Source organism: Callionymus lyra, chromosome 2 (genome assembly GCF_982586985.1).
Source record: "Callionymus lyra chromosome 2, fCalLyr1.hap1.1, whole genome shotgun sequence".
Classification (NCBI taxonomy): Eukaryota; Metazoa; Chordata; class Actinopteri; order Syngnathiformes; family Callionymidae; genus Callionymus; species Callionymus lyra.
The window spans coordinates 30,536,566-30,548,331 of NC_141819.1; the positions used below are offsets into that span (position 1 = coordinate 30,536,566).

The 11,766-nt window shown below is 39.8% G+C and overlaps 1 protein-coding gene across 1 annotated transcript; it reads left to right on the forward strand.

Annotated features, from left to right (window-relative positions):
* Positions 1 to 1,453: 1,453 nt before the first annotated feature.
* On the forward strand, positions 1,454 to 9,464 carry ntmt2 (N-terminal Xaa-Pro-Lys N-methyltransferase). Its single transcript, XM_087782935.1, has 4 exons — positions 1,454 to 1,649; positions 5,941 to 6,113; positions 8,458 to 8,710; positions 9,208 to 9,464. Exons 1-4 carry the CDS (start codon positions 1,454 to 1,456, stop codon positions 9,462 to 9,464), a joined length of 879 nt encoding a protein of 292 aa, XP_087639061.1.
* Positions 9,465 to 11,766: the final 2,302 nt, after the last annotated feature.

The following is an 11,766-nucleotide window of genomic DNA, read 5'->3' on the forward strand; positions in this document are numbered from 1 at the left end:
TATGTTATCTCCTCGTCTGTATTTATGCAGCCCTAATGAGGTCATAGTAAAAGTATTAAAAAAATCAATCATGGAGAAATGTTGTTGGCACAAATAAACCCAAATAATATTGAATAACAAATAAACCAACTAGGAAATTCCTGTCAATTTATTGGTAATTAAGTGTAGTTATGTTTCCGCCTTGCTTTAAAGCTCAATTTTTCAGACACCGACTTGAATTTAAAAAATGAGGTTTAATGAATAGTTTTCATTTGGGGGAAAAAAGTAATCTACTAAATTAACTGTAAAATAAAACGAATCCTTCTATCTCACCATCTCAGCACTCACCTCTCACTCAACTCGGAGTTATTTCAAACAGAAATAGAAGTAGTAAACACGTCGTCAGTTGATGTCACCTCTAAATGTGGCTCCCCGCTCGTGAGGAGAAAAATTATTCAGAGGGTAAAAAATATTAATGCACCCTGAACATGTCATCCTGCTTTACACCGATTATTACTTCTAGGAAACATCTTTGACTAACTGATTTTCTTTTTTATATGCATAGAGATTTGTCTTTTTTACTTTGTCAAAAATGTTGTTTCTATTTAGTCAACTTCTTTACTGTTATTTTGGCAACAACTTCAAATAAAGGACTTACAATTGTATATTTCTTTTAAATTATGCTTTTAATGACTGTCACCAAGAAGTTCCACAACTCTTTCTTTCATTAAAGTCAGATTGTGTCAGATTTTTTATTTTTCTCTTAGATGAACAACACATTTATTGTATGTATCACAATTTGAAAGTTATGTTCCCTTTTAATGAGACTAATACGTGTATATTAAAATTTATGTATTAACTTTTAAAAATGATATACTTTTAACTTGAACATTTTTCTTTCATTTTTGTTTATCTACCTAAAAAAAGAAACACATGTTGCAATCATGAAGAAAAAAAATCCACTTTTATTGTCTTTTATGACTGTACAATGTGTTTATTGTACTTTGTAATTTTTTGTACATATAAAGTGTCTTTTTTTCTTCTTATAAATATATTTGACTCTTAAATCGGCACTTGGTAACAATCAAAAGATTTTTATTGAGACTTGTGTTTGCGTCCACTGTGAACATTTGAAAGCGCTCAGCAGTGTCAGAACTGAAGGTCCAGCAGAAGTCTGTCAGTCTGACACAAACATGCGGAGACCCCGCTATTCTAGGACGTTCGAAATATGGCAGCGAGGCCTCGAGGTCAAACATATGCACTCTCATATGTGCTGCAGGAATTCAGAGCCTGACGTCGCCCCTTCATGTCTGCTCCCAGCAGGCGACCTGAAAGGGACGTCCTCTGTGAAAGAGATCCGTGTCCATCATTCCAGCGAGCAACAAGTGTTGAACGCTCCGCCAGACGGATTTAGCAGCAGGTGGAGGAGCCTGGACGGAGCAGCTCAGTCTGGTCTTTCAGTCCGACCGTCAAGATGGAGATTACGGAGGACGTCGGAAGCGCTCAATCTGCAAACTTGGAGTACATGGGGGCGCACCAGGCCTTCAGGGACCGCTGGAAGGAGACCGATGAGACCATGTGCCGCCACAGCATGTCCTTCCACCTGCACCACACGCTGAGGAGCGAGTTCTTTGCCAGCTACCTGTACCTGATCGAGAAGATATCTGTGGGTAAGATCTACAAGAGTTGCTGTGGGTGTTTGTTTAAGAGCAGGGCAGGTGAAAAGACAAAAGCAATCCAGGAACGACTTGATCAAATTACCTGAAGATCAAAGGTGACAATCTGGCATCTGCTCCAAAGTCTGGAGTTTCTAATTGAAGAGAAAAAACGGCAGAAAACATAAGTAAGTCATTTTTATTTGTATAGCGCTTTTCCAGACCAGGGTCACAAAGCGCTTAAACAATCAAAACAATATTCAATAAAGTATATACTTTAAAGGTCAAGATAAAACTGATAACACAACAGGAGTTCCAGAAAATCAAGGAAAAGCCTGAACAAATAAAAAAGTCTTAAGATGTTTCTTAAAGGAGTCAGTAGACTCCATCAAGCGCAAAGAGAGAGGAAGATCGTTCCAAAGCTTAGGAGCAACAGCCTGGAAGGATTTCTCTCCTCTGGTCCTGAAGCGTGTGTGTGGAACCATCAGTAGATTCTGATCCACAGACCTCAGAGCCCGAGCTGGAGTGTAAGGCTGGATCAGATCACCGATGTAAGGAGGAGCCTGACCATGAATAGATCTGAAAGTAAGAACCAGAATTTTAAAGTTGATCCTGAAAGAAACTGTAAGCCAGTGAAGAGATTTAAGGATCGGAGAAATGTGAGTTCTTCTACTTGAGCAATAAGACAGTAGAAAGACAATATAAATGTATGTTTTTGTCTGGGTTGGAGACTTCTGGGATTGATGACTCACATTGATGACTCAATTTAATCTCCAGAAGAAGTGTTTTCAGTGGGCGGGGCTTAAGTGATTTTCTAATGTAAATATTTCAGTTAAAAGAGAGTTTTGTACAAACAGAGACATACTGATGAGTACAATAGAGTCCAAGGTCTATTTAATAGACACTTAAATCAACACATTGCCCTTTCATGTCTTATAGACTGCTCAATAAAATTGCTTGAATTCAGAATGTAGGATAGTGACCCCTCGATGAAGGTGTTTTGGGGGGGAGGGGGCAAGTGCATCAGGTAAACAGACAATTTACCATTCACTTGAGTTTCCAGTGACCAAGGAGTTTGTGTGTGTTATTTTCTCTTACTCTTTATTTTTTCCAGATTATATACTTAATTTTTTTTTTCTTTAGTCGCTATAGTTAGCTGGTTTGGAAGCAAGAGAGGCACACTTGAGCGTGATCAACCGTGAGAGACTTGAAGTCAGCCAACAAAACAGTCAATCCTCAATAAGTCATTGTAAGAATAAAAACAGGATCAAAAGTTAGGGGGCAGAGGGTCTCTGCGGAGGTCATGAACGTCAACCCTCTTATCGAGGAGGTTGATGACATCACTAACTGTTCTCTACTGTATGAATGCAACAGCATAGAACACCATATTGCGGATAAGCTCCACTCAACCATGAGAGTGTCGACCGAGCAGAAACAAGAGATGCGCCTCCGCTGGCCAACCTGGCTCAAAGACGATGCACTTCCTCAGCCCTAACATGATACACGGCCCTTTAATGGTCTGGCATGTGGAGCACTAACTCACGCTGTGACAGTGAGGCCCGGTTATTTACAAGCAGACGCTTGAGCTGTGAGTGCCAGAGAGAAGTTTTCTTGTCTTCACGTCTTAATACCGTTTGTGTCAGGTCTTCTCTCCACCGACAACTTGGGTTTTTTGTGATGCTAGTTATGAAATAATGTTGATATATCAGAGTAGAAAGTCTGTATTGTATTATATGATAATCGAACAGATCCATTTTGCTTTTAATAGTCCAACTTCCTTCATCAACCTTTCAGTGCCTTAGAGAAGACGAGGTCTGTTGCCAGGGCTGAAAGATACATTGTCAACTAGAGTGCACAACATTTTCTGATGGCGAATGTGTATTTTGAAAATCCCTAAAAAAGTGATCATATGTCAGGGAGAAATTCCTCAGCTCCTCTTTTATCAGTTGCACTTCTTCTTCTTGTTAATATTTTATTGGATAAAATGTTAACCCTTGGGTTATCTCAGGGTCAAGGTGACTTTGAGTCCTGAAAACAAATGTGTTTGTGGTATGCCTTGTGTTGTCTTCAAGATAAACAACCTCCACCACAGCATGTATTTCTGGAAGCCCTTGGATTCTTATACACTTAATTTGACTTGCGCTTTGCTTTTTTGAGAAAATAGGTTTACAATTTAGAATTTAAAAATAAATCTTTGTCCTGTAGTGTGGTTTAGTTTTACAACAAAACATTTTGTTTTAGATTTGTTCTTTGAGATGTCAACCAAATAACATTTTCACAATTTTGCGATGTAATGTAATGTTAAGCACACAGCAATAGCCATAAATGATTTGGTTGCATCCATATAGTCAACCAACAATAGGTTAGGACCACATAGTAATGATGTGTGGATAAAATGTAGTAATTTTCAGAATATTTAACTCTGCGTTTCATTCTTCTTGGTGAATTTTTCTTCTTTGCTTACATCACCAAAAATGTTGTGATGAGTTAACGTTACTCAACTTATCCTCAAAGTTCCCATTATTAAAACTCAGATTTGATTTAACATTTTTAAATGTTCTCTGAAACATATAGCTAAAAACACCGGAGCTGCTGCCCTCCCGTGACAAATATACTGTATAGCATACCCCAGTCTGATTCTGTAGTGCAACAGTTGGTCGAGAATCTCTGTGAGTGTGATAGGTAAGACCAGAGGTCACTAACAGCTGTGTTAATGCCAGCTACCCTTAGGGAACTCGGTGATCTGGAGGTCAATGACAAGTTAGATATTTCTTTCAGAAGGAGCCAATTTTGCTTTCCAATATATTACTAGTGCTTAATAAAGTACACCATCACTTGTTATTTTCTCTTTACAGTAATTAACCATGATTTTACCAGATTGCAGAAATGATATATTATTAGCAGGTTTATTCAAAACAATGTATTAGTGGAAAGGGGCTGTCGGTTTCTCTTATGGCTGGCTCTCTTTGCTGGTGTGTTGCAGGTGAGTGAGAGTAGAGGGAGTGGTCTGGAAAAGTACCAGGATGAGGTGAGGTTTAAGGTTATCATCCCGAAATAACCTGGAATCTTAGACGACTTGGCGTCACAGGACGCAATCAAAAAGCTGTCAAAGCTCTTGTCGGCAGTTGATCAGGGCTTAAGTGTTTCTAAATGGTCGTGCTCGCCCTCCCTGTGGGTGAGGGGTTTCCCCGAATATATGTGAAACCCTGTTGAATCTCAAGTCACAACTCATCACATCGAGGATCGTGTGATTTTACATGTTAGTGTCTTAGTACCTAGTCCAGCTGATGAGCGCTTCCATGTCCGTCCTGGCTCTGGTACAGAAGGAGTCTACAAATAAACCTGCTCATAATCTTACAGAGTAACGGACCCCAACACTGGAGATGCTTGAGAGGTGACCCAATGTCCCTCTGGATTCAACCCCCTCCCATCTTGGTGCCTGGGTGTGTCATCTAAGCTCTCGGAAATGTTGCCTCCATTCGCAAGGACTTATTTCAGCTCAGCAGAATTTAGCCCGTAGCAGCAGTTGTCATGTTCTGCAATGTCGCAGAATGTAACTGAAGTGCTGACATTGTCTTGTGAGAGTAAACTTGACTGCAGTCCAACCTATTCCACCTTCCTGAAACTCAAAGAGCAGTCCGACTAAAGACGCTATGAATCATCGTTGTGCTGTCGTTTTATGATTCAAAAATGTCACTGAGAAGACATCTGTAGCCTTTGGCAGGATTCAAACTCTTGAGTATTTCTTCGTTTCTAACTCATATTTTAACCAAAACCAGGTTGTCGGTTCTTCCCTGTCCTCCGACTGAGCCTTGAGGACAGCGTTCTTTTCTTCATGGTACAATCTGCTCACGTCATGTATATCTACATGTTGTGTGTCTTTTTTAGTGTCTCTGTGAATTGCCGATCAAGGGACAAAACCAATGAAGTGAAAAATAAACTTTAACATTGATCTAAAGATGTCAAGATGTATCAGAAGTAATCAGGTTTTCAGAAGACTTCAAAATCAGTGTCATTACTTGCAACTATATTTGAGGATCCTGTGGGCATCATGAAATGAGTTGAGGCTGATGCAGAGAAGCTGATGGTCTGATGTCTCATAACAAAGACAAGGAAAAAGGACGAAAAATAAAAATGACGTTGCACGGGGTCAGACGAGTTAAATTTATAATGACACAAATTTGTATTTTGCTACGTTCTTTTCGGGGTCAAAATTATAGTTCCTCCTGACATAGTCTGAAATAACCAACGTGGCGAACAAATGTTTGGTGCCAAAGTCCTTGAGCATCTTTGTGTTGCCCGACAGTGAAGCTGTTCCCGGTCACCTGTGAGTACATCAAAGGGGAGAAGCAGTTCTACTACCGTGCTCAGCAGTTCTATGAAGACGTTCCCGCATCAGAGGAGGGGATGATGGGGGACTTTTTGGAGATATCCAACTTGGACCTGGAGACCTCTCGCCAGTTCCTAAAGAGATTTGTGGTGAGCTCAAATTCATCACAAACACAAATTTACTTACTTACTTAAAATCCTCTGTCATTGAATAATTGCTCTGGTCAGGTTTTCATTCCAGCTACGTAATGTCAGTGAGAGTGTGTGCGTGTGCATGTGTGTGTGTGTGTGTGTAGGTGACCAGCTTCTTTATGGGTGTTGAGTCAACCAAGGTGTTAATTCTTGAGTGAGCGTTTGGCCCTGGTGCGGCTATTTAAAGGCTCATCTAATTTTACCAGTAGCAGAGGACGGACAGGCGATCACAACAATGACACATGGCTGCTTTACTACACAACACTTCCAGCAGCTTTAGTTGTGAGTGTGGAGAACATGTTTCAGGAGCTTCACTGAGCCACGAAATTCAGGAAAGGCTTATATCCTTTGAGAGCAGCGAAGCCAGACAGCTGTGGCGTCAAGTGTTTTGTAGACAAGAATATCTCAAAGACAAACTTAAACTCATGATGATGGATCTAATCTTTAAGAATAAAATTAAGCTTAAGATACAATAAAAGTTGTCTGCCTAGGTTGGTACAATTCTTAGTAACAAAGCCTCTAGATCAGTCCCCTACAACCACTGGTCAGCAAGGCATCTGAAAAAAATATATTCAAAATTCTATGTTGATAATAACGGTCAAAATATTTTGACACAAAAAAGCCTGATGCTGATCCCACTCAAATGATATGTTACTCCAAAAGAACAGCAAACTATACAAAAATCAGAACAACAAAATATCTAATGGAACAATCTTTTTGGGGAAAACGAGACACTGATTTACTTTTATAGTAACAAAACATTTGTATGCCCTTTAATGTTGCAGGTTATTAATAATAGACAATTTCATGTTGTCCATTATCCACTTGCTAAGCTAACCAGTAAGCCATACAGAACATGGGTCAAAAGAATTTTGCAGCCATTTTGTGTGGCCCGCAACAGAGATAATTGAGATAAATTGACCTGCAAAGAATGAAGAGACGATATCAAAATCATACTCTTACATACTGTTTAGTAAATGTTTTTTGGCCGTCGACTTGGACCGCTAAAAAGATTACCAAACCCCTGCCAACATTTTGGACGAAATCTTAATCATATTCATCATGTATTACAGGGTGGTAAGGTTTGAATGACGTGCTAAAAAGAACATATAAATCATATCAAACTGTTTTTTAACTTGCCTGCTGGAGACCATGATTAGTGATGATGTGACTTTAACAAACAGTGTCTTTGTAAGAGCCAGAACATGCAAGTGTTACATTGCTCAATGTAAAGCAAGAGGGAAATAAATCATGATTTTTATAGAAGAAATCCATACAGCTACAATTAAAGGTATTCATTTTGTAATATAATAGGTTTTCTAATGGTTTAAAACTGAGATTTTGCATTGAACATGTTGCTTTGTAAAAGGTTATTTATAATGATGACGCAGAAACATGATATTTGCAACATGTTATTTTCGAGTGTCTTGAAATTAACCAACACTAAAAGCATAGGCTTCAGAGAAAAACCGAGTCCATCAAAATGTAAAAAAAAAAAGAGTTAACATCGCTTCAGAGTATTCCCACTCTGACGCACCAACGAGTCCTAAGGGCCCCATCTCTCATACAATCATGCAAACAGAGGGGCCCTGATGTGCCGGGGCGTTGAGGTCAGCCTGCAGAATGAAGAGTCCAGAGGTGACTCTCATTCTTCCGTGGCAGAGTTCAGAGTTTCCTGTCCCAGAGGAGCTGAGGATTTTTTTTATGCAGCAGAGTTCTAACGCTCCGACATCTGGCGGCGCATAATAACGACTCCTCAGAAGACGTTGAAGGATCTCTCACTTACACAGAGCTCAGAGGCAATTTCACAAATCCATCAACAATGCTTTCAAAAACGTTCAAGGGAAACACCAGCTACTAATAAATCAGATCATTAACTAGGTGGTTAATTACCAGATTAAAATATTTAAACGTTTTTTCCAGGGTTAAATGTCCACTGTATTACTTTCTATTATCCATTTAATAACAACAAATATGTTCTCTGCACGAGCCATTAGTGCATATGTGAAATTAAAATGTTGCGAATGCTAATGTTGCTCGACCAAAGACGAAGATTAAACTTTTCAAATAGAAAATCCTGAGATGTTCAGGACTGTAGGCGTGGAAATCGAAAGCAGGGGTGGCCAATTAAATTTACTCAGGGGCCACATTATATAACTTTACACATTTATATCTGCTCTAAAGGTTCTGGGTCATCTGCAGGATGTGGCCTGGAGTTAGCCTCAGAGCAGGTTACCTGGAAGGATGATGACTTGGAGGTTTTTTTTATTTGCTCTGCTCAACACCATGTATCCTCCTGCAGGGACCCGGAAAGGCCGGCACACACTGTGCTCTGGACTGCGGCTGCGGAATCGGTCGCGTCGCTAAAGGCGTGCTGCTGCCCGTGTTCGAGAAGATGGAGATGGCGGACATGATGGAGCACTTCCTGCTGCACGCCCACGAGGAGTACCTGGGCGACGACGCTGACCGCATCGAGACCTACTACTGCTACAACCTGCAGGAGTTCACGCCGCCCAAAAACAAATATGACCTCATCTGGATGCAGTGGGTCGCCTGTGAGTGTGTATGGCCCAGTTTGCTATGACAGTGGATCCCTGGATCCTTAATGAAGGACGCTAAGAAGATTTAGGATTAACAATATTCTTATTTATTAGAAAAGAAAGACACAGAAGAGATGTTACTCCCATTTTACCTTTTTATAAAAAAAGATTGCTTTGCATCTTGTTTCTTGAATTCCACAAAATGACAATTTATAATCTTTTTTTTTATAAGTATAAAATCTTCAAAGTGACATTAAAAACGTCAGGGTGAAGCCTCATGAAACTACTCTTTGCTTGGATAACATGTCCAAAGAAGTTCTGGGAGCTACCATGAGAAGTCATGGTTTTCTATTTTTGGATTGTGTTTTAATATAGAGATCAGATTTGAAATTATAATTTTTTGAAATGTCAAATCTTCTCAGAGGTCACTGGATGGTCAATGAAGTACCAAAAATAGTTTAGGTATATGTTAGTAATATGATCAAGTCTTAACATACCTTCTCCCTCCTTAGGTCACCTGACCGACAAGGACCTGATGAACTTCCTGGTTCGCTGCAAAAGGAGTCTTCGTCCGAACGGCGTCATCATCATGAAGGACAACATGGCGCGCCAGGGCTGCAAGCTGGACCCCATCGACAGCAGCATCAGCCGCCACCTGGACATCATGAGGTGCATCATCGGCCAGGCTGGCCTGGAGATCCTTGCCATCGAGAAGCAGGAGGGCTTCCCGGAGGTCATCATGCCGGTCTGGATGATTGCCATGCAGTAGGACATCTTTCAGGACCTGAAGTCTTAAGACTGGCCTCTGAAGAAGAACCTCTTGGTGTAGTGGAGTTCTTCTGAGTGACCCGAGGTCACAGGAGACAACAGAGACCAGACTCCACAAAACTCCACATCTGAGGTTCCCATATTGTGAACGGGACACACATACTCACCAGCCATGTAGGCTTCAATCAGTGGATCCCAAAGTATTCCCTGGTGTGGAGTAGCACAATGAGGGTCGGTGGAACAGGGTCCGGAAAAAAACGAAATCAAAAACATGTCCTATGAAATATGGCCTCATATTTGACATGTAAATGAAGCATGATAAACTGTAATTGAATGCAACACAGTTGTTTTTCACTCAATCTCCAAACTTAAGAGTGTAGATGTGTAACTAAAGGTTGGATTACTTAAAGAAATGTCAACGTACATAGTGCTGGTGGGGTCTGAAGTGGGAAAGTTGGATTTGTGAATTCCAAATGTTGATCTAAGATCATCTATCCCGCTTTATTCTTTGAAAGATTGTAATATAAATATTCAAATGTTTTTCTTCCCATTTGTTAATACACATTCACACATCAAATATAACACACTTATTTTACATCTAGTAGGAAGTAGTTGGGGAAGAAAAAATGTTTGTTTGCGTCATGTCGTAGAGTTTGGAGAAAACATACTTTACAAATAACTATTACTTTCATACTTACTTTGACAAGAATAGGAAAATTCTTCACAGAGCAGAAAATATCCTCAGTGTTTCACAGCACGAAATGGTGTGTAATGGTGTCCAAACGAACCTTATTATTGTTCTTTGTGGTTTATGCACAATATTTTTGAATAAAGCATAATATTGCTTAGAAACAGAGGGGAACATGTAATACATAAGAAATATATATAAGCTATTAATAAAATACCTTTTATCAACCAAATGAATAAAATGTATTCAAATTGAAATCATTAAATGTACTAACAGTAACTAATCCACACACTAAATAACTGTGATACTGCAGGAGAGGTGAAATGTATTGATTCTGTCTCACAATCATACATAACCAGATTTCTTCCCGACTGGCCTCAGGTTGTCGAGCTCTTTCTACCACTGGTTGTTGTAGAATCTTATAACAGGCTGTAAATACAAGCTCTCTGTTTTTTGTGTTTTTTACGTGAATAATAAAGTGTTGTTTTTACCTGTGAGTTTGAGTCCAGTTCCCAAAGACATGGCAAGAGAGGAAAACCTGACAGATTCCAAATCAACCTGCTCGTCAGTTTTTAGTGATATTTCTGTCTACTATATCTGAAGAGAAAACTGTAATGGCTTAAAAACAGATTCATTTTTTTAACTGACTACAAAAAAGTTAATTATTGAGGAAAAAATATCGACTGAAAACTATATTTACTAAAGAAAAAAAAAACTTTGTAAAGGAAAAATATCTAAAGAACTAAATAAATGTTGATGAGGGCAGGGTTTAAATAAAAACGGACTCTACCAAGAGTTGACTAAAAATTTTGTTAAATAATAAACACAGACTGTGCCAAAGGTTGACTAAGAAAGTTGATTAAAAAATAAAGATTGACTTAGTTTATAAAAAAAAGTTTGTACCCTGTAATGAAACCCCCTTCAAGTAATAAGAAACTTTTATTGCCAGTGTTGTAAACTCAACATACATATAATCAATAGAAGAACAGAACCTTGCACCAAGGCAGACATTCTGCGGCGCCTAACAACGTCAGAACTAAAATACTATTTCAAAATGAAGTAGATTTATCTCCACATTGAGATGGTTGTGAAGCAGACTCGGCTGGACACTGTTCATTGTGCCGGTGAACTGTGTTCGTCCTGTGTTCTTGACACGACCAGAGCTGCAGGTTCATGGAATCATCTGTGTTCCTCTGGAGCTAACAGTAGAAGCAACACATTATTTTTGAGCTAACGACTTTCAGCTGGCGCCCTGGGACGAGGGGGGGAGGTATTACTTCCTGGTTTTGACAGACAGCGCCGGCTTTCATATCTGAGCTGGCTTCACTTGGACCCGTCAGTTGTCATCTGCGTTAAACACCTGGAGGAGTCCGTGCAGATTCCTGCGTGCCAGCCTGCAGCAACGCTCATGAAAAGACAGTTTGTGAAAGAAAAACCAGTGGATGCCATGAGATGATCCCACAATGACTCTTTTCACACACTTTCCACATCCTGTATGAATTAAAGATCAAAACGGCGACTGGAAGGTGTGTTCGTGGTGAACTGCGGCCAAATGTGGCGTCACCTTTTCAGCAGCGTTTAGCCGCGCTGACAGTCAAGCGTGTCCCTTCTAATA

What these genes read in the sequence shown, in the direction of transcription:
- ntmt2 (XM_087782935.1), top strand. Translation starts at nt 1,454, where the DNA reads ATGGAGATTACGGAGGACGTCGGAAGCGCTCAATCTGCAAACTTGGAG. An exon ending in GATCGAGAAGATATCTGTGG is followed by an intron (nt 1,650 to 5,940) that starts GTAAGATCTACA and finishes GTTGCCCGACAG; the next exon opens with TGAAGCTGTTCCCGGTCACC. An exon ending in CTGGATGCAGTGGGTCGCCT is followed by an intron (nt 8,711 to 9,207) that starts GTGAGTGTGTAT and finishes CTCCCTCCTTAG; the next exon opens with GTCACCTGACCGACAAGGAC.